This window comes from Argiope bruennichi, chromosome X1 (genome assembly GCF_947563725.1).
Source record: "Argiope bruennichi chromosome X1, qqArgBrue1.1, whole genome shotgun sequence".
Classification (NCBI taxonomy): domain Eukaryota; kingdom Metazoa; phylum Arthropoda; class Arachnida; order Araneae; family Araneidae; genus Argiope; species Argiope bruennichi.
The window spans coordinates 35,914,837-35,939,530 of NC_079162.1; the positions used below are offsets into that span (position 1 = coordinate 35,914,837).

At 32.3% G+C, this 24,694-nt stretch overlaps 1 protein-coding gene across 1 annotated transcript in view; it reads right to left on the minus strand.

Moving 5' to 3' along the window:
- Positions 1–13,357: 13,357 nt before the first annotated feature.
- Positions 13,358–24,694, minus strand: part of LOC129958687 (bifunctional peptidase and (3S)-lysyl hydroxylase Jmjd7-like) — a 76,907-nt gene continuing 65,570 nt past the window's right edge. The window contains exons 8-9 of the mRNA XM_056071333.1: positions 21,076–21,168; positions 13,358–13,595 (exon numbers count right to left, since the gene is read on the minus strand). Coding sequence (XP_055927308.1) covers positions 13,489–13,595; positions 21,076–21,168 — 200 coding nt within the window. The 3' untranslated portion in view covers positions 13,358–13,488. The remainder of the gene's footprint in view (positions 13,596–21,075; positions 21,169–24,694) is intronic.

Genomic DNA, 24,694 nt, shown 5'->3' on the forward strand with positions numbered 1-24,694 from the left:
TCAAGTCGATGGACAGTGTGTTCAACAGCAGATCATAACTGATCAGTTGTGATGCTTCGCACATGAAGCGTTATGGAGTTTTTCAAGTCATTCAACTTCGCAACAAGATACCGTCATCATTACAGCCGGAAACATCGATATAAAACATGACAACAACTGCAAACGTTTCTTACCCTTACCCGTTTTGCATAAAGCTTCCTGTTCTTCGCAAGCATGCAAACCTTGACATTTTTTTCCCCCCTAGAACTGACAGCTTTTCCCGGTTTTACATTTCATTACTCATAATTCTTGTTCCGGATTGTTAATATTGTTTCTGTATTCCGTTTTGGTCGTTTATTGTGTGAAATTTAATGCTTTTCCGGAAAAGACGCCCTCTGGTGGACATTTAGGAACTAAACTTTTTTTTTCGAAATTCCGTGAGCGCATCTCGTGTATAGTCTATATATGAAATTTCGTAGCAATCCGTACACCCGTTTGCGTTGTAGGATGCTATTTATAGGGGAATTTAATTATTACCACCCTGTATATTATTTACTTTTTGTGTCATTATTACATTGTTAAGCCCCTTCTGAACATCGATCGTTTGAAAACTCCTGAGAATAAAAATTTCATTCTAACATTTGTTAAATATCTTTCAATTAATTCCCCCAAACCATTTCAAAAGGAATCATTTACCATTACAAATAGTATTTAGTTGAACAATGACACATACGCTTACTGAGTTTCCTCAAAATTGAGCCAACGCTTTGAACAAATATTCCTACATGTCATCGTACTCTCTTCATTAGAGAAGTCATTCAATATCGCAACAAGATACCGTCATCATTACAGCCGGAAACATCGACATAAATCATGACAACAACTACAAATGTTTCTTATCCTAACCTGTTTAGCATAAAGTTTCCTCTTCTTCGCAAGCATGCAAATCTCGATATTTTTTTCCTAGAATTGACAGCTTTTTCTGGTTTTACATTTTATTACTCATAATTCTTATTCTGAATTGTTAATATTGCCGCATTGAAGAAAGGCAGTCGAATCTACATGGCCGAAGGGTCATGGCAGTGGTCTCATAACCTTGAGTTCGAACCCGCTAGAGACGATGGGATTCATAGTATGTGTAAATATTTAATTACTTGATTTTATGTTTTCCTTTATTTCATGTTCCAGAAGATACTGGACATTTCTTTAGTTTACCGGATAAGTGTTCTGGACTTCTCTTACTGTCTGCAGAATAGTATTCTGGAACTTTCCCTGCTAATATAAAAGCAGAGGATTTATCACTCACTGTATTCTCAGTTCAGAGTTCAGTTAATAAATTGGTTTAGCTCTACCTCTTGTGTGTGTCATTGAGTTCTATACTATAGTTCTTCGTGACAATATTGTTTCTGTATTCCGTTTTGGGCGCTTATTGTGTTAAATTTCATGTTTTTACGGAAAAGCATTAAAGGAAAAGGAGCTCTCTGGTGGACATTTTGGAACTAAAATTTTTTTTTCGGAATTCCGTGGCACATCTCGTATAATGCCTATATATTGAAATTCGCTGCAATCCGTTCATCCATTTGCGTTGTAGAATGCTGTTTATAGGGGAAGTTTAATTATAACCACCCTGTATATCATTTTGTGCTTTTTGCATGACTTAAGTTTTATCGAATGTACAGGATAATTCAAAAGTGGGTCAGACAAATTTAAAATGTTGGTTAAGAAATAAGTTATTTCAAAAAATAAAACTTGGGGTCGTAAACGCCGACAGTTACAGGAAATTCTTTGTCAGTGAATTAAGTTAAAAAAAAAAAAAAAAAAAAACACAACAGAAAAAAAGTGCACAAGACAAGGTTAATGAAATATAAATTTACAATAATACAACAGCACTGTTATACGAATAAGAACCTGCAAATTGTAGATATGGGGGCCAAATCCCCTGAACACTTACATAACTTCATTGTTCATAATGCGTCCTATTTGTCATTCCCCTGTCGTAATGCTGTTGTTAAAGCAATTGAGTTGTGCTATTACGAAATGTGTTCCTTTAAACTTCAGCTATATTCCTTATGTATTGTATCCCTTTCTTTTACAAAATTGCCCGTCAAAGAACTCTTATGTTGATCGTTCTTTCTGTTTCGATTCCATGATCAATAATAAAAATAGCTTTATGTGTGTGCCCTACATACCTTTTAACTTTTATATACGGACTTTTGGAGCCTCCCGCAATTTTCAAACCCAATCTTGAATCTTGGCATTTTTCAAATATTTCAATCAAAGTTTTTTTTTTAATCTTTAATTATAAACTTTTATCTTACAAGCTGTGTAAGCAAAGTCTTTTTTTTCCTTCGATGAAAATGGAATCCTAGATTCGTGTCAGATGAATACTATCCATAAACGGCAGGCTAGAGTAAGCTCATTTCAACCAATCAGCTGATATTTTTTAAATACACGGATTGCGAACAGTAATGCTGTTAGAGAAAGTAAAGATGAGCCACTGAAATTTCTCCTTAAGATAGAAGAGCTATACACCAGCCCACTTACGCGTAAGTGAAAATATTCAGAGTTGGGCATCTTAGAGAACAGTAGCGTTCTTCATGTATTTTTATAATTTGAAATCCGAGAAATGGCTTCTTAAGTTATGTCACCAATTTTCTTTCTTATTCTCCGGAAAAATAAAAACAATATGAGCATTTCATTCTCATATTATTTATAGACATTTATGAAATTACTTTTCGTAATGCCTTTTTAATTTCTTAAGAGCTAGAATGCTTCTTTTAAGCTAGCTTTCAAAAATAATATAAACGTTTTAAACTTTTTGATGGTGGTCATTTTGAAGTTGAACTCTGATTTTTCTAAATATTGCTCATGAACGAATATATCAACTAATTATTAATAAAGTAAATTTGTTTTCATATAGAAGAAGATTGCCGAATTTGAACCATCTGTACTTGTTTTTTTATTTTCAGTGATAGAGAAATAATAAAAAAAGTTTTTTTTTCTTCTTGTAGTTCATTATCTTCGAAATAGAGTAATTATGTTTCTAATAAAGACACTTCAAAAAATCGGAAAATTAAAAATGTAAAGAATTGTATCTTCATTGCATTGTAATTAGTTACCCATATTGGACTACTGGTATAACAAATTGTACCATCAGTTATTTTAAGAACAAATGAAACAATATATATATATATAAAAGAATTCAAAATATAATGTATGCCACCAAGTAGGTCTTCTACGCATTAAATTAGTCCTTCAATTGTTGCCTCACATTTGATGTATGTAGCCTTAGCTTTTATTCTTTTTGAGCCAACATTTAATGTCTTTATTTATGTCTTTTCCATTTCCAGTTTATGAGGACTACAGCAGTGATTCCAACTGCTTCTTGCGCCTTTCCTACATTTCATGATAATCCTATTGATTTAAAGTACAGTTTGATGAGTTTTTAGACAATAACAAAAACCACTGAATCTTACCTTTAAATCCATTTATTAAAATAATTATAGTATATTGTGGCCAAAACAAATGAATTCCTTAAAGATATAATTTTTTTTTTTATCTTCAAATAATGTACGAAATATCTGTCTTAAGAATTTATAAATTATTCAAGCCTAAATGTAAACATTTGCTCTTTAATTGCAATCACGAAACGCTTTCTCTAAAAAAATTTATTCCCTAAACCAGCTTTACACTATTGTAACCTAACTACCCATTTCATGACTGAAATGGGTAGTTCAGTCTTGTTAGTATAGTATAATGGGTAGTTATAGCTTGTCAACAAAATTGGACGTACGATCCGATGTAAGGGATGGTTCAAATTCGGTAGCTCTCCCCTGTGTCTCATTAATTTATGTTTAGTCATCACAAGTGTGAAGAAATTACATGTAACTTTTAATGTTATAACCATATTTTATTAATACAGACATTATATTTACTTTCATATCTTAAGCATTGACTTTGTCTTTCAGTGTGTTTAGGGTTTAGAATTTCATCTTGGACTTATATGATATAGTCCCAAATTTTAATTAGTAGCTGGAAATCAAAATACTTTTAACTCTATTCATCTCCTTTACATTATTGTCTTCAATATCACTACCCTGGACCTTAATGTTACCAAAAACTCATTTGACAAGGCCTAAAGTGTTGTTCTCATCATTTGAAAAATATGCAATTAAATCCCTTTCAAATTTAGAGATGTATACGTATATACCAGCATCCGATTTGCGTTATTTTTTGGGTGGGGTGGGGAGTTTACTTTTTATGCCACTTTTGCTTTGTAGCACACAGTACCTTACGCTTATAAAATTTGTGTTTAGCCTAATATCATTAGTAAAGAAGAGCGGTATGTCACCATGTTTTCATAAACAACTTGATTACTTTTAAATTTTATTCATTTTTTTCCACTATTGAAGTGAGAGCTGTTACTCGTATGTCATTAAGCATTTGTAGTTTCCTTGGTTGTAATTGCATTGCCTATTATAATTCACGAAATGATTTGCATTTTTCAGAGCGATTTAATGTTCAAAATCACATTTTTGTTTTTAGATATTTGTTATACAAAAGAATAAATCCGAGGATGACTGCGACTAAATTTCATATATTCCAAAAATTAGTTGAGAGTAAAAGTCCGACTTATTTTCGGTTTTAGAAGGTTAATGTGATGCATTTATATACACAGAGCCGGCCTTCTATATAAAGGGGCCCAGGTGCAAAAAACTGTTTGGGGCCCTAATTTTTTTGTAAAGTAAAAAAAAAATTGCAAACATGAAAGCATATTACTGTTGCACGTTTATTTAATTCGTGATTTTGTTTTTGTTATTAATTACTTCAGAAAAATAACAATTTTTTTTCCGTGCTTAGAATAACAAGCGCATTTAAGCGTTCTGAACACATGCTTGACCGAAGAAAATTCTTTATTAATTTTAATTTGCTGAAAGAGCGCTCAGCACTTGCTATAGCAAATGGTAACGTAAAGAAAACTTTTAACGCAGTTATTACATTTAGAAATAACTCATTATATTTATTATTTAGTATATATTGCAGTATGTCTTTTGCATTATTTACATTCCTTTCATTCAAAATCATATCCTGTAGCAAAACAATTTCCTATACAAAACAGTTTCTACATCTTTGTTATAAAATGTTACAAAGTTTTGAACATTTTTCTAATTTATGTTTTTATATCAGTGATTAATTTGAAATACTTTTAAATCCAACTTTTATCTGTACAATAACAGTATCAATTACAGTGTTAAAATATAACATCTAAATTCCACAACCGGGTTTTCTTTAACTTCATCTTCTGCTACTTCGAAAAATAATTTTTCTCTTATTTCGAATTCGTTTTTCAGAAAAATGTTCCAAAATATTCAAATTACGTGCTATTCTTTTTGCTTCGTCTAAAAATGTGTTCAATTTCATTCTTAAATTTTGGATTTCAAGTTTGAGTTTATTAAACAAATTAACAGTCGACTAAAGAGCAATTGATTTGTTTCAAATAGTTTATTGATAACACTATTTTGGACAATGTTGCAAACCACGCTATTAAATATAAAATAAATGTCATTTCTTGTATTGAATCCAATAGACTTTTTGCTTCGGATACCGCTGCATTATCGTTATTTACATCAATAAATTCTTCTAGGACATTACAAATTTGTTCAAACAGTATATACACTGCTTTAACTGAATCTATTTTGGCTTCTTAACGAGTGTCGCATAATGGTTTAAGAGTAATGTTTAATTGTTTTTGTAGAATTTCCCTTCTTTTTTAGATGCAAAAAATAAGCAAAATAAACGTTGCAATATCCTAAAATATTTTTACAATATATACTATTGGAAGCGGCACCATAAATTAATAAATTACAAGAGTGTGATAGGTTAGGCACATAAATTGCATGAGGGTTTAGAGCAATTATTCTAGATTGTACACCTTTATATTTCTCTTTCATGTTGCTACCGTTGTCCTATGCTACACTACAATCCATAATAATTCAGTCAAGCTCACTTAATCTTTCCAATAGAGTTTTTACCAGCCCTACTCCAGTCACATCAGCTACTTCAATAAACCCTATAAATGACTCATTTAAAATTCATCTTTTCTCTTCAAAATTTGCATAATCTAATAAAGACTGAAGTTTGTTCCTTATAAAAAATATCAGGAGTAGAATCCATTTGGATACTGTAGTACATGGCTGCTTTAATATTGTCTTTAATTTTGTTAAGAACTTCATTTTCTAATGCAGGAATAACTTGTTTTTGTGTCTCAAATGCTAAATGATGCACAATTCTATTTTCTGAATTTGTTTTATATATTGTTTCATTGTTGATATAATCCATAAGCACGGAATCGTACTTACTTAATAATTCGACTAAATTTTAAAAATTTCCATTATTGGGTGTTCCTATTATTTCGTGGATTCCTCGAAGTGGAAAATTATTACATGATAAAAATAGAATCACATCTACAATTCTTTGAAATAGTAATTTAAGTCGTTCCATTTCCTTATTAATGTTAATTTGATTTGTTTTACTAATAGTCGAATATAAATTTAGTCGTTTTAGTAATTCTTTCCAAGCAATAAATGACTTAAAGAAACAAATAGAACGCTCATGATCTTGAATTACAGTTGACAGTTTTCTCCAGTTATTATAGCCTTCCCATAAATCGTGCTGACTTTTCATTTCCTCTGGAAAATAATGCACAGCAAAAACAAATACGTGGTCTTGTGTTTTTGAATAAACTAACCAGCTATGAAGCAGAATTTCACCATTTGGCACTCTTTTTAAAAGTAGTACGTAGTGGAAAATGATCTACCTTCAGCATTCTTAGCAAAAACTACTTTGTGTTGGACAAGTCCAGTTTTAACACAAAACATTCTAAAATCAATTATAATAATTGACCATAAACCTGGATCACTTACATTCACTTAATCATATTATTTTCTGATACTATCATATTTGTATAAACATGTGGTTCTTCAAAGAATTGCAGTTTTTACATTTTTACTGTAAGAGGGTATAGTTTATGCGAAATTTTCGTCTCCAGTTGAAACTTGAATTGTAACTTTTGAAGTCGAAGCAATTTCATTGCTAGAATTACTTTGTAAACAAGAAAAAGATCTACTTCCCACTTCTTAAAAATTAGCTTTTCTTCTTTTTTCTTTTCTGCTAATTTTCTTTTTTGACACCCAGAAGGATATTACCATTGGCATGGACATGATTAGATCTTACAATTTTAAACATTCTATATATGAATTATCAAAGTATTATATGCAATTAGTTGGCGGGATAAATAATGTAAATTTACTTATTTTATGTTTATAAAATGTTATACATTTGTACTAGACTGCAATATATCCGTAAATTTCGAATATTTCTAAACGCATCAACTGTTCCAGTTAAATTTCTTTCACTCTTTTTTCCATCCCGCTATTATTGTTCAGAACTTTATTTGAGTTCTTAATCATATTGGGGGCCCTTCAATAGCGGGATATTAAATCATCATTGTGAATGAAATAGTGAAACTAAAACGTATGTTTTATTGAAAATGTTATATAGTAAAATTTCATAAATTTCGTATAACAATTGCAAGTTTTTATAAATTTTAATTAAAATCTAAAATAACTAGTGGATATTCAAAAGGTAAGAAACTATTAAAGAAAGAAATGCTATCTTTATAAAAATTTTGTCTCAATGTCAGCATTATTAATAACTTACTATATGTATATACCCTAAAATCCCCGTTTTCATAAAAATTTCGAATTTCTTTATTACTTTGTTAACACATTTAAGATTCCATAAATGATTTACTTTTGTTTATACGGTAGTTAGAAGCAAAGTTACCCGCAAAATTATAAACCGAAAGGGGTATATTTAAAACTTATATTAACAAGGAGAAGGCACGAGATTTAAAATTGAGTTCGGGATAAGATTTTGTATAATGATAGTATACATTTAGAATGTTCATTCATGAAAATATTAAGGCTGAATAACCATCTTGACACTTTCAATATAGCATATATACTAATAATGTTTACCCTGAGCGAACGATTGAATAGTGTAGTGGTTACGGTAGTGGCGTAGCATTCGCGAGGATCCAGACTCGATTCTGGGTTAGTATTTTTTGTTTACTTTCTAAATTATTTCAAAATAATTTAAGTTTTAATTAATAGCTTTTTCATTTTTTATGCAAAAATAAATATTTATTCTCCTAATTCTTGGACTAAAATTTAATTTTTAGAAAGAAAAATAATTATAAATACGAATGTATTTTTTAAATATTCAGAAAAAGAAAAAACAAAAGACTTAGGTCACTTTTATAATCTGTTTTTATAAAAGCTTTTAAGTTAAGGCCGGATTATCAAATAGGCAACTGTCCATCACTCTGCGACATTGGACAGTCCCGATTCCTTGCTTTTTTGGGAAGTTAAGGTGATATAATTTTATACTTTAATTTGAATTTTAATGGTCCTGTACTCTTATTTATTCAAATTAAATTCAAGAACCCTTGAAATCTCAAAACAATGTTCCTAAGAATTTTTTTCATGTTTTCAAATTCGTCTACAGATTAATATGATCCAGTCTTTTGCACAGTTGGCTGATTGACTCATGTTGGCCTCGATAAACTTTATAATGGAATATTTAAATTAGGTTAAAAGAAAGCTTCATAATTCTTTTAAAACTTTTTTTAAAAAAGCGATTTTTTAAAACTAAAATTCTAATTAAAAGGTAAAATTTTACATTTAAATTTTTTATACGCGTGTTACTAAATTTAGTAATATTAAAGTTAAACCTTAATTAAATGTTTAAATAATTTTTAAAAAATTAAACATTTCACATACTTTTAGTTACTATACCGTTTTTTTCTTAAAAAGTGCTTATATAGATTGAAATATAATCAATATTATATATATCGGGTACGGCATAAATTCGTGCAAACTTCAAAAAATCATAATAAAAAAAGTAATGCTCGAAAAAAAATTGAGGTTTGCGGGAATATGTTCAGAGAGCCTTTGGATTTTGTTATTGCCATTAAAAAAAGTGTATTTAGAAAATGACCGATAGATGGCGCTCACACGTCATACCGAGACAGTTTATGCAAATCAGGAAAACAGGGCACAGTAACATTATAGTACATTTTATTTTAAAGCAAAAGATGCTCAACATGACCGCTACCACAAGGTATTAAGCAAGTGAGGCGTGTAACATGTCGGCATCGATGCCACCAACGACCAATTGAATGGCATCTTTCAGTTCCATCAAAGTGGCAGGAGAGCTCTGGTAGACACGAGACTTCAGGTATCCCCACAACCAAAAGTCCGCTGGAGCAAGATCTGGCGATCGTGAGGGTCACTCATTCTTACATCCTCGGCTTATTATTCTGTCCTCAGTGAATGTGTCAAGGAGGAACGTCTTAACGGAACTAGCAACGTGGGGCGGGACACCATCCTGCATGAAGATGACGGAAGATAACGCACGTCTTTGCTGCAAAGCAGGCCTAACATGGTCTCGCAAAAGCCTACGATAGCATTCTGCAGTGAAGGAACAGGTTTTCCAACCGGATACAGGACAACGCTCTTCAAAAAAGAAAGGACCTAGAATAAAGGGCAGATTCAAACCGCACGAAACAGTCACATGCGGAGAATGTAGTGGTTTGGTAATATACGCACGAGGGTTTGATGTCGCCCAGATACGACTGTTTTGCGTATTGACGTCACCATGCAAAGAAAAGTGGGATTCATCTGTCCACATGATGTTTAGTAACCATTCTGGGTCACGTACCATTTGTGCGAGCACCCATGTTGCAAAGGCTTGTCTTTTCTCGCAATCTGCTGGCAACAACTGGTGAAATGCCTCTATCTTGTACGGATGCAGTTTCAAGATTTCGTGCAGAATGCGTCGGATCGACCTTTCCGGAATTCCTGTTACTTTAACTGCTTCATGTGCACTGCAACTCCCCGTTGAAGTCTCGGCTGCCACATTTCTCATGACCCTTTGGATAACAGGAACGTGGTCCGCGCAGACGGATGGTCTGTCACTTCGTGGACGATCCTCTAATCTTCCCGTTTCCTCAAAACGGCGAACTGAATTCAATATACCAATCAATGAAATTGGATTTTTCTTCGCCTTAATTCCTTTCACCGTCCGTAACTGTCGCAATGCTTTAGTCGCAGATTCAGCTCGATCCGGTAGCGATAGCATGCTACTGGCGTCGAATGACAGATCCATTTCCAGCCTTGTGTTTTATAGCTATGCTGATTTGCATAAACCGTCTCGGTATGACGTGTGAGCGCCATCTACCGATCATTTTTAAATGCATTTTTTTAATGGAAATAACAAAATTAAAAGGCTCTCTGAACATATTCCCACAGATCGCAATTTCTTTCGAGCATTACTGTATTTATTATGATTTTTTGAAGTTTGCACGAATTTATGCCGTACCCGGTATATATATATATATATATATATATATATATATATATATATATATATATATATATATATATATACACAAATCTTTAAATATATGGTTTTAAAAGTTAAAAAGGGGGTAATGGGTCAACAAAACATTCACACACTTTTAGTCTTGCACAGTCTATGAGCCCCTATTGGGCTTAAACTGGCCTCGTTTAAATTCATTTTATGTTGTTTGAATTTTAAAAAACTGTAAAACTGATACAAATTAAGAAATCTAATTTTTTTTATTTAGCACTATCTTATTAATTAAATTTAATATAATAATTTTGATACATAAACCAAAAAATTTCCTTTTCTTATCATAAAAACTGACCAAATTACGAAGCTTTGATTTTAACTTATTTTAGACTATTTTAACAACATTTCAACGAATTGAATTTAATGTAAGTTGAAACAACAAAATGACGAATAGCCGCAATTTCTTTTTTCAGTTTTCTCCAGATTTAGCAACTTTACTTCCAATAATTAAGAAATTCTCAAAAGAACAGTATATTATAAAATGGACTATATACTCACCAAAATATTATTTAAGATTCAATCATGAATTTATATTTTCAGCTTTAAATAATATGCATTTCATGTGCATACTGAAATACTTCATACATATAACAATTTTAGAATAGGATTTGATTACATTAATTATTGATGTTCATTCATTATATTTATAACTAGCCGCCTTTGGCGACAAGCCGGCTCGTCAATCTTAATGTTCGTTTAAATTTTAATAATTAAATATTTTACGCAATTCCTACTTTAATAGATTCTTCATCAAAATATTTTAAAACTTCAAATTTTCATAGTCATATAATTCACTCATAATATTATAAAGGCCTTCAGTCATAACGTAATATGTATCTCTCTAATTTTCTGTTAGTTCTCGTAGAATTTATGCTTTAAATTAAAGTGGAAAGAATTAATAATTAGTAAAAAAATATTAATGTAATAATATTTTTTACTGAAACAAAGCATTTTTTTATAATATGATTGCTGATAACAGAGTCACTGAGCGTTTAAACTTTATGGGCACTAAAGAATATCTTTCTTAATTTATGTTATATCTCAAGAATTTGTCAACAAAATTTTCTCAGATTCATCACGAACAGATTGATTAATTAACAATGTTTAATTTTAAATGCATCAAACACTAAGAAAATAAAATGAATAGTTTAAAATAATCGGTCGAAAACAGTTTTAAAAAAACTACTTAAAAAACGATGTACTTAAAACTATAAGCATATACAAAAAATTTATAACATAAATATAATTTAATTACAAAAGCTTGCAACTAACCTAAAAATAATTTAAATCAAGAATCATCCGTTGATAATATTATCAGCAATCAGAATACAATTCGCATGCGTCAATTTTCAACGCAAGTTACGGGAACGCAAATGCGTGAATTTTTCTACGCCAGTTGGGGTAACGCTATGCAGATTAGAAATTTTTAATTTCCTTTATTCTGTGTTATTTTAATTCAAAAGTACTTCAGAATGAATCTGAAAGATCGATTAACTAACAATGTTTAATTTTAAATGCATAAAACATTAAGAAAATAAACAGAATCGTTTGAAATAATCGGCCGAAAAATGTTAACCCTAGCCTCATTACTGTTGGGAAAAAAAACTGAAGCCTTACTCATTTGGTGTTGGGGTAAATGAGAAGATTTTTGGCGAGAAAGTTAGTTTTTAATTAATAATTAAAAATTCAAAAAAAGGGACCCCAGGTGCACATTCCCGAACTCTAAGGTATACATGTACCAAATTTGGTAGCTGTAGGTCAAATGGCCTGGCCTGTAGAGCGCCAACACACACAAACACACACACACATTGAGCTTTATATAAGTATAGATAAATAAAGTTCACACATTTCTGCCTCGTAATCTACTGCGACCCTTATATGGCAATAAATACTTACACTTAATATTTCAATGTCCATAATTGAATTAGATCTACTGTTTTAAAGGTAAATTAAAGTAAGTTCTTTGTTCGCTAAATTCCCATTCAATTTGTAACAATTTTCAAGCTACTACCAATCGGGCTGATAAAAAAAAATGTAGATAAAAAAGGCATGCTTTATTATAAATCACATAAACAATAAAATAATGATTATGCTTTTCTTTGTCTTTTACAAAATATTAACGATTTGTATTTTATTTGCTATAAATTTATTTGTTGTGCAAAGTATTTCTCATCAATACAACTAATTAAAGCATTATTTTTAAAAATTAAGGTATGTTTCAAATTCATCATTTTTTTTACTTCCTATTTTTGTCACCTATTTGATCAATTCATCGCGCATATAGCCATTCATTTATCCGTAAATATTCCTAATGCATTAAAATAATTCAATGCTAATACATTAAAGTCCCAGTTATTATTTTTTTTTAATTGCACAAAATTTACTCTGGGATGAATACCATAATTTTGAACTATAGTCAATTAACAACCTCTCAAAAGGCATCCTATTCTTCAAACCTTCATGCTACATCTAACGGGAAGATGTTTGAATCTCAAAAGCAAATTTAATATGCACAAGGATAATATATACAACAAATCTTTTGTGGAATAGGGTCTTAAACCAGCGATTTATGACCCCAAAACCAAGGCCTTAACCTCCCCCCCTCCTTAAAAAAAAAAAAAAAAAAATCAAATTTGAGTGTTATTTCCGCTTTCCATTTAAAGAGAAGTATTTAAAAATAATTGCAGAGAGACTTTATATGCCATTAATTTCCCTATTCAAAGCTTTTTATTGTCTTGCCCATTTAATTTTGTAAAGAAATTAAATTTAATTGGGAACTGAAAGGTTAGAAATTAAAGATTTATGCTACACTGGCACAAAAATTATGAATTATCAAAAATCAAGTAAGAAATTTAATTGTTTGCAATTCAAGAACATCAAAACCAGGTAAAAGTATAAATTTAATAAGACAAATATAAAAAGATACATAGTTATATTAATAACTAATAAGCTTTGCATAACATCTGGTGCAAACATTTTTATAAGCAGAACTGTACACAATACAGTATCAACTTATTTCCTACTTATCTTGGGTTGAAAGACTCTATGTCTTCTAAGGTCTGCTTCAATCAGTTCCTGAAGTAAACTTTCCTCAAGTTCAGATTGTCTATCCACAGCAGCTGGAAAAAAAATATTCATATTAATTTTACAATTTTCTTCACAAATGAGAAATGTACATATTTTTAATAATGCATACTGAAATTAGAAATTAGTTTAAAAAGATGCATTTTGCATAATTTAGCACACTACACACAAAAATTACTTTAGCATATATTTTGCAATAATTTCTTTGCTTTACTTGGTGAATTATTGTAACACAACAAAACTGCACCCACATTTCTTTTATCGATTCCTTGCAGAATAAGTTTCTTTGAAAATTAATAATCAGATCACTTAGTTTCATAATCTTTTTGTATCTGGTTTACTCCTGATCATCTATTAATTCTTTAAGATTTATTTACTTTTAAACTCCTCATCTCTCTCTTTCTCTCCCCCCCCCCTTTTTTTAAATCAGAAAGTAAACATTTTTAGGATAAAAGAATTTTAGAAAGTGAACAGATTCTTAGCTTTAAGTCTCAATTATTAAAAATTGACACTCACAAAATATATTTAGCAAATTATTTTAAAAATTGTAACAGAATTTCGAATTAAAAATTCGAAAAAAGAAAAATTCTGTTTGATTGTTTATATGATTTTATTTCATCTTTTAAAAGTATTTCTGACATTTTGGAACTTATAAAGGAATATCTACTTTGCAGAAGTGAAATAAGATGCTACTGCTAAAAATATAGTCAAGTCATCCTTTATGTTGTTTCCTTTGTCCTAGGATATTTTCTCTCTTTAATGCTTTACAAATGATCATGATTTTTCACATTACTGCATGCGTAATAAGTAAATCCAGTTTTTGTAGACAATTGTAATCATTCTACATTGTCAATCATTCAGCTGAGTTGCAAAATAAAGTTGAAAGTTTTTTTTTTTCATACACTGCAAAGTTCTAAAAAATTTAAATTTTTTACAAAAATATCAATTTACATAGGAAAAATTTAGATAATATGAATTGGCAGACTTTCCAATGAAGCTTCAGCTTTTCTTCAAATATAACTTCAGTATTTTTCTTAAATTAAACTTTTGTTTTGATAAAAGCTAAATATTTTTCTATTATCAGGAACACGTGAATTATTTAATTGTTACAATATACATTTCTTGATTTACAGAAATTAAATGCTCAAAATAAAAACCATCTGGCAACAATTAATTCGTTCCCAAATATAATTGCTTTAAAAGTAACTTAAAAAAATAATAAAATAAAGTATGCCAGTTGATTTAAAAAGTTAACTTTTTAGAAAGTAATAGTTTTTCTACTTGCTAAGAATTGTTCCTGAAGATTCACGTTGTAAAAGATACCGCATACATGGATGAGTGACATAGAAAGCCTTTCTTCTGTATGTTAAATAAATATGTGTAGATGAAATACTTTAATTTTTTTCTCTGAGAAAAAAAAAATAACGAAAACCCAGTTCCTACTCAGTTTGTAGTCCTATCATCTGAAATGAATGTGCTCCACTGGTGTTAATGAATAAAACTTTGATCCAAATTTGAGAAAGATCTGTGGTGGACCTGCTTTCATCAAAATGACGTCACAGTTTAAGTTGCGTGATCCTGCAAGCGATTTATTATACGTGCACGAGATTTTAATCTACTGCATTTTATTAACTGCAACTTATCTTTTTTTTCTCTTCTTAATGTTTCCGTTAAATATTATAACCAACATCCACATTGGTGACCCGAGAAGCAAATGGAAATTATTTCCGATTTTGAAAAGTAATTAAATGAAGTCATCAGAAAGTTCTGAAAAAATGGCGAACCTGATTGTTTAACGTAAAACAACGTTATCTATCGCTCTTACTCGAAGCTTTCGAAATCCATCACCATCAAAATCCTTCGTACTCCATCTTCAAAAATTATACTTTAATAAAAAAGCAGAATTGTTTCTGCTTATGATGGTGAAAATATTTTGAAAATCCATCCAAAAATTCAAATGTTATAACCAAGTAAAAATCTTCATAGACGGTAATTAGAACACTCTCCATTGAAGCAATTCAAGTAAAAAACTGGGAAATACAATAAGACTTTTTCATCACTCAAAACCTCTCTGCATCAAATGAAAACAATATGTAAGTTGCCTTTTATCAAAAATTAGGTAGAATTATAACTATTTTTAGTGTTTTCTGATCTTATTTAATCTTTAACAGTAGTCCTATGTAACCTTCAAAAGTCACCCTATAGCGCCAATGTTTACTTTTGATTCGCGCCAAAACCGAATTTTCTCCATAGACTTAGTACTAAAAATTTGGCACCGTTGAACTATATTAGGCGAGTTTTCGAACATTTGGTGACATTCTGATTTTTTAAACTAAAAAAAAAAAAATCTAAAATTTAGCCAATAGTTAATGATCTACAGTGAATTTGACCTCGCTTATTTCAAACATGCCTGATGATAATCAAGAATCCGCCAGTAATAACGTCACAATTTCTTGTGTTGGCATCAAATTACCGCCTTTTTGGAAGGCTAATCCTGTATTATGGTTTGTACAGCTTGAGGCACAATTTGTCTTGGCCGGAATTACTGCTGATGATACCAAATTTAATTATGTTATTTCTGCAGTTGATTCTGATATTTAAATTCTGTTAGTGACATAATCTTGAAACCACCCGATAATAATAAATGTACTATTAAAAAAAAACGTTTGATTGAATTACATTACGAAAGTGAGGCTTCAAAAATTCGTACACTCTTACAAGGATTGGAGCTTGGCGACCAGAGGCCATCTCAGTTGTTAACACGCATGAAGGCCTTGGGCGAACCACTATTAAAATATCTTTGGCTAAGTAGATTTCCAAACGATCTTAGCTGCTTTGAGAAAAGATTTGGGTGGTTTGGCATCCACCGCAGATAAAATTAGTGATTTGACATACCATTCAAATATTAATACAGTTCAGGCTACACCTACAACTTTCGATACCCGAGTTACTCAACTTGAGCAGCAAGTCGCTCAGCTAACTACATTGGTTGACGAGCTTACTTCAACAATACGCTGAACACGTTCGCCAAGTAGGAATAGACAGTTTAGCTACGGACGCAGCCGCTCTCAAGACCGGTTCTGGAAATATAAAGAACCTTCAAATGGCATCTGCTTTTATCATACTAATTTTGGCAAAAATGCAAAAAAATGTAATTTACCTTGCTCTTTCAACTCTAAGGAAAACAAAATGAGCGATTGTCCACTGGCCTTGGAAACGATCGCTTGATAAATCGAATCATGTTGGCCGATAAAAATAGTATATTGAAATTTTTAGTGGATACTGGGGCAGATGTGTCAGTTTTGCCGAAACATTATGCTCTGAAAGCCGATCCCTCATTTGAATTACTTCTTATATCCGCTAATGGTACAAAAATGCCGGCTTTTGGTCGAAAGCACCTGACTCTAGATTTGAATCTGCGTCGAACTTTTAATTGGTCTTTTATAATTGCAAATGTTAATCAACCAATAATCGGCATTGACTTCTTGAAACACTATAATCTTTTGGTGGATGTTAAAAATGGCTGTTTGATTGATGGCATAATTAAATTAACTACGCAAGGCAAACACACAAGCACTAAATCACTAACGTCCGGTATATCAATATTTCTTGGTGATTCAGAATTTTACGGAATTTTATCGCAATTTCCGGAACTCACCAATTTCTCTCAGCCAACGAAAAACAATAAGCCCACTAAAATCCATCATTTTATTGAAACAACTGGCCAACCAGTATTTTCGAGACCTCGTCGCTTATCTACCGAGTTGCTTAAAATAGCACGTCAGGAATTTGAATTTTTAATGTCTTAAGGAATTGTGCGTCCTTCTAGCAGCCCTTGGGCAAGTCCTCTACACATTGTAAAAAAATCTGACGGCGAATGGAGACCCTGTGGTGACTACCGTCGTCGTTTGAATGCAATTACCATTCCTGATAGGTGTCCGGTACCTCATATCCAAGATTGCACTCAAATTTTATCCAATAAAACCATTTTTTCCACCCTAGATTTGATGTGGGCTTATCATCAAATTCCGGGTAATCCGGCTGACATACCAAAAACAGCTGACCCTCGGGGGGGCACCTCGAAATGAGGATGAGATGCTTCCGGCATGGTGGTTGGATCTCGCCACCCTGGAGGGTACACTAATAGGTGGGGGATCTGGCTCCTCCAATCGATGACGGGACGTACTTCCTTCGGGGAGGGTTGTACCGTGGCCGGTGACGGCCCTTAGGACTCAACCACAGTTCCCGCCAATTGCTGTTGCGGCGGTCCGGTCATTCAGTTTTATGGTTTAAATCCGTGTGCCTTAGGGCGGGTCGGAGAGTTAGAAGGTTGACATACCAAAAACAGCTATTACAACTCCATTTGGTCTTTTCGAATATGTTTTTGGCTTACGAAACGCCGGCCAAACTTTTCAACGCTATATACATCAAGTTTTGTCTAACTTGGGTTTCTGTGTGCCGTATTTTGATGATGTACTAATTGCATAGAATAACGCAGAAGAACATAAACAGCATTTAAAGCAGGTATTTGAACGATTTTTTCAGCATGGTTTAAAACTCAACCCTTTGAAATGTGTTCTTGGACAACCATCAATAAAGTTTTTGGAATGTCTGATCACATCCGAAGGTGTCAAACCTGTACCAGAGAAGGTTGAGGCTATTTCTCAATTTCCCAAACCACAAAATATTAATGAGCTTAAGCGTTTTTTGGCAATGCTTAATTTTTATCGCCGTTTTTTGCCTAATGCCGCGCAAACACAAGTTTACATTAACTTTTAAAAAATTCAAAAAAGACCGATAAGCGACCTGTTTCCTGGACAGACATCTCTTTGGAAGCTTTCGAGAAATGCAAAGCTGATATTGCTAACGCAGCTACTCTTACTTTCCATGAACCTAATCAGCAACTATCCATCATGGTCGATGCTTCTGACTTAGCTATTGGAGCCGTCCTTCATACTACTACATCCGATGGTCAAAAACCACTTGCATTTTATTCGCGAAAACTTTCATCTTCAGAACGTAAATATAGTACGAATGATAGGGAAATTTTGGCGATATATTCAACCATTAAACATTTCCGATACTTATTGGAAGGTCAAAATTTCATAATAGTTACTGATCATTGACCTCTAACATTTGCTTTTACTAAAAAATCAAATTCTCCTTCTCCAAGACAGCTAAGATATCTCGATTTCATATCTCAGTTCAGCGCTAATATTAGGCAAATATCAGGTTCAAAAAATGTAGTTGCCGACACATTGTCCAGAATTAACGGCGTGCAATTACCAAAAGTTGATTTTTCGGCCTTGGCGAATGCACAAGCTTCTGATGCAGAACTCCAAAAATTTTTTTATCAAAGAATGAAATGTCACTTGTTTTAAAACCTCTCTCGACTGATCCTACTTCATTGAAACTCTACTGTGATGTCAGGAAGGACATAGTCAGACCTTATGTACCAGAGAGTTTCAGAAAGATAATTTTCCAATCTTTGCACAATCTGTCTCATCCAAGTATCCGTGCAACTAAACGTCTTATTTCGGAGAGATTCGTATAGCCATCTATGCAAAAAAAAAAAAAAAAAAAACCCACATTTCGAATTGGACTCGTTCATGTCAAAATTGTCTGAGATGCAAGGTAAGTAGACACATCAATAGTCCTCTGAAATCTTTCCATCTGTCTTCGGCGAGATTTAGTCATGTTCATCTTGATCTCGTAGGGCCTCTTCCACCTTCAAATAACTGTGAATACTTACTCACCTGTATAGACCGTTTCACACGATGGCCTGAAGCAGTTTCCATCTCTGACATTTCTGCCGAAACCGTTGCGCGTGCATTCATTGGTCAGTGGATCTCACGCTTCGGTTTACGGATCAGGGACGACAATTCGAAAGCAGTTTGTTTTCCTTGCTGAGCAAACTTTTGAGTCTCCAAAAGATCAGAACAACTCCTTATCACCCATCTAGCAGTGGAATTGTCGAGCGATTTCATCGTTCGTTAAAGCAAAGTCTCAGATGTCACGCACCCACGAAATGGACTGAATCAATTCCACTAGTTTTACTTGGACTCCGAACGGCGTTAAAGGAGGATCTGCGGTGCACATCAGCAGAATTGGTTTATGGCTCAACCCTGAGACTACCTACGGAATTTTTTGAGACCCCTTCACTTAACGTCGAACCTCACGATTTTTTAAAAAATTTACGAACTGTGATGGAGCAACTCAAATCTGCACCAGCTGTATCTCACGATAACAAAAAAGTTTTTATACATCCGGCTTTAGAGTCTTGCACTCATGTGTTCGTGCGCCACGACGCAATTAAGAAACCCTTGCAAACACCGTATGATGGCCCTTACTGTGTACTCAGACGTACTGATAAAACTTTCACAATTGAGAAGAACGGTAAAGAATCTACGATCAGCATTGATCGTGTGAAGCCAGCGTTCTTCGAAAATTCTCATCAGTCACCTGCACCAATCATATCACACCATCAGCTACAGTTCCATCTTCAAAGCAGTCAGTACTTGAATCTTCTCCGTCGACTCCTGAGTTACCTTCGAATATTGCTCCACCACCTTATGTAACCAGTTCTGGCTGTCGAGTACACTTTAACCCTCGTTATCTCTAATCCAGTACCTGCTGCATTCCAGAGGAGGGAGTACTGTGGTGGACATGCTTTCATCAAAATGACGTCACAGTTTAAGTTGCGTGATCCTGCAAGCGATTTATTATACGTGCACGAGATTTTATTCTACTGCATCTGTATCTTTTTTTCTCTTCTTAATGTTTCCGTTAAATAAAGATGTTATTTTTGTTACGCCGTCATTGAATTTAAATATTATAACCAACATCCACAGATCAATTGGACAAATTTTGGAATTTTCAAAATTATACCATGATTATATTCTACAAAATTAGACAGAGAAATACTATCCGATTCATTAATTTATCTTGGCTTTGGGATATCTAATTTAAAAAAAAAAAAAATCTTTTACCATTTTCTCTAGCCAAGATTTTTGAAACACATTTTGTAATAGCTGTTGGTCCTCACCCCTCTGCTGTTAGAAGAAGACATTATCAGGCTGACTTCTCAGTATTTCTGGATCGAAATTTTGCAGTTTTGCAGAAAATGAATGAATGAATGAAACAAGAGTTTCATCATAAAAATATATCTTGTCTTAAGTCTGCAATTAATTAGATTTATATAAGATAAGTCTCAAATACGTTGCTACTTTAAATATAAAAATTTAAACATGATACGCTATTATGCAAAGAATCAAAACAGAACTACGCATTTCAACAATGAATCCATTTCCAAAACCTCTTTTCAGTTTGATAAGCGCATGAAATCTTAATTACATTACTGATGAAAAAAATATATTATTAAGTCTCTCATTTTATGTTAAAATTAACTCATGAAAAAATAGACAATTTACAAGAACAAAAAAAAAATTATACAATAAGGGTAGCACTACAACAATGATAGGGTAAAAAAAGTAAGGTAAGAGTTAAAATACTCACCATCACTACGCAAAATAGGTAATTGGCATAGCTTCTTATATAAACGTAGGAATGGGTATTTCGCATCATACTTCATGTCATACACGAAGTTCACTAAGTAAAAAATAAATACATCAGTGCTCAGAAAAATCAGTAAGAAAATTTTGAAAACAATAAAGAAGGGACCTTTATTCATTTGCAATCAAAAACACTTAAAGTTTTAAAACTTTTTCAGTGATAATTTCTTATCTAGTTAATAGTTATCTAGGTTACGGCTCTCAACTTGAATCTTGCATCAAGCTTCTAAAATTTCTGAAAAACATTTTATGAAGATTAAATGTAAAGTTTTTAATAAAAAAAGATAAAGTTGCAAATACTGCAAACAATTATATAAAACTCAAGAAATATGCTTATGAAAAAAAAGCAAAGAAACACAAAAGGCAATATTATTTCTGAAACATACGAAATGAAATGGGAAAATTTTACAGAAATAAAATACTCTAATCAAAGCAGTTTATCATATCTTCAGCTTCCTTTTTCAAAAATTAATTAGATTCCTATCATAAATCACTAAAGACATTTCAGATCATTCACGACTATCAGAACTATCGAATAATTTAGAAGATTCTACATTTGATATTTACTGTATTTTCAAAATTCTAAGTCTTTAAAAGCAATATCACTTCTTCTGGTTGATCCAATAAATGACATTTCAAATACAAAAAAAACTATAGATATTTTTTTATAGAAGACTAATTAGGTTGAAACATTAATTTATTTGATTAGCTTCATGGAATGATGCCTAAAATTCAGCTCCATACTTTTGATACTTTTTAAAATTAAAAACTATAATATCCTGAAAGAAATCTTGCTACTTATGAATTACACTGACTTTCTGAAAGACCTAAGAAATGTGCATAATAATTACAAAGGGATCTGAATTTTTTAAATTTTATTTTCTACAAGTTAAGAAAAATTTTAATACAATAAAGGCACTTGTATCAACCCTCCTTTCAATGGACACTGTCGCAGAATTCTTATCTCTTGCATACAATGTCAGCTAACCATTAGGAACAGTCATCAAAACTTCTCCAAGAGGCAAAAGTCCACTCGTCATAATTGAAACCCGTTTCTATTGTTTTCAATTTTTAGAAAATTCCAATTAAGAGAAGGGAAAAGAAAGAGAAAAAAAATACATAAAAAAAAAACAATATTAGAAATTACAGAGAATCTCTACCCCATTGTATAAGAGAGGGGAAAAAATTGCTTTTTACTAAGGATTTTTCTTGCGAGGATTTTGAATAGCTATGGAATAAACTTTAAACACAGAGTAAGAAACCATTTTCCCACCAGCCAAAGCCTTGTCATTCTTGAACAATGTCCAAGTGAGCCTTTTCTGAATTTAGACCAGTTTATAGAAATATTGCATAAGTATAACAATGGAGAAATGGCAAGAGAGTTGGACAAAATTTGAATTGTAAGGGAGCACAAATTACCAAAATCATTAAAAAATAATAATAATAATATAATTTTCAAAGAGTAGGAAAATTTTAAATTTTTTGGTGCCAAACAAATATGCCAGGAAAGGTTGACATAGAAGACACTGTTTTAGAAATGCTTGAAGGATGAAAATTCCTTTCAGTGGACAAACACTTTAAGGCAAATGAATTTGCAGATGCTTCTGGAATCAAAAGTTTTTTTGCTAGCAATGTATGGCTTAACAGATTTTGACTTCGAAATAATATCAAGTATAAATAACTTTGCAACGAAGCATCAGATATTGCAGAAACTGAAAAAATGATATTAATGTTCATTCTTTAACAATTTCCAATGATTTGTTTAGGGATTTACTTTTCCCATTAAAAAAAAGTTTGCAAATAAAAATAATAACACCCAGAAAAATTAAAAAATCCAAACGTAATTGCATGTTTTCCAAAAATTTTAGAAATTTTACGAGTAAAATATTTTTTTTTTGTTAGACAATTTTTAAAATTCACTGCATCAGAAATACGAATGCTTGTTATGAAAACATTTCTACACAGTCATTTTTATTGGTGAAGAGAGTGGTTTTTATATCGCTGCACTTCATCTGAATATAATTTATTGAAAAATATTTCCAAATCTGTAGCAAGCTGTGTATTACTAATCTGTTAACCTGCCCAAAACTGAAAGCTGTATACATTTTTAATATAAGCTTCAAGATACAACTTATATACAGGGCCCGCCTTAGCCTAATTGGGGCTCGGGGCAAAACTTCTTTGCCCCCCCCCCCTCTGTGTTTTTTGTCTTTGAAAAGCAATGTTAAAAAAAAGTTCATTAAAGAAGGAAATATAAAATAAACTTTCTATTCGATTTGGAGGCCCTCCTCTGATGTGGGGGCCCGGGACAACTGCCCCGTATGCCCCTGCCTTAGTCGGGCTCTGCTTATATATTATTGAATATAACTTGCAAGATATAATTAACAAATTAAAACAATTGTTCCGTGCAATAACCAAAGAGAAGCATTCATTTTTCTTAATTAAAATTAAAGCAAAATTCTGATAGTTTGCAATGACAGAAATCCCTCTATCCTGCAAAATCATGGAAATCAGATGCGTCAAATTAAAAGAGCAACAATACAGGGTGATCAAAAACTCTCCCGATATATCAGCCCCTAACAGCCTAACCTTCAAATCAATCGAAAGGAAATATCAGATACTGTACTTTGAAGATATGTACTCGAGATTGTGATGACTTAAAACAATTGAGCTATCACGGTTACATTGGAAAAATTTCGAATGCGCAACTTTTTTTCAGTGCAGATTGATCAGAGCAATGTAAGCAATGCTTTTCATTAGATTGAAAAACCATAAAGAGCTTTTGAATGATACACGTTTGAGGAAAACTGCTGGCGTAAAATATTTGCAAAGACTATTGTAAAGGTAAAATGACAACAAAATGCATTGACGCACTTTGCATAATTTCAAGAAGTTCGACAGTAAAACATCAATCACAGATCACCATGTGCAAAGCATAGCTTGTAAAAAGCGTTTAATAAACAGTATGGGAATATTGTTCCTTCCAAACAAGTGCTCGAACGTGTCAACTAGGTGATACAGAAAAATAACGAGGCGAAGTGATAAAGCTGTTTTATCTGAGAAAAGAAAATGGTGAAGAAGAAACGAGAGTTCATAGGTGAAATCATAAGCCAAAACGAAACACACATTCCTTAAAAACTGTACATTATTTGGAAGGGGGGAAAAAATGAAGAAAATGGATGAGCATTTAATAGACCACAATCCGGACAATCATCTGTTCTAGTTGAAATTTCTGAAGAAATGCACAATACGATTACTGCAGGCCCATTGCATACTGTAAAAAGTACCTCGTAATTTGAATACACAGAAAACCACAGTCGTCAAACTTCTGCACTCTGCTCTGCCAATGTTTCTTTATCGATTCCACCGCATCCAGATGCTGCAACCTAGAGACGAGAAATAGTATGCCGACTGAGTAATTTTTTCGTTATCAGAAGTGATAAAGATGGCAGGTGGCAGTTGTGGATATCATGGACGAATGAAGTATATTTCTTTTTAACTGGGAACGTCAATTCGAGAAACTGCACTTATTGGGGTGACGAAAGTCCTCATTAAGTGGCACC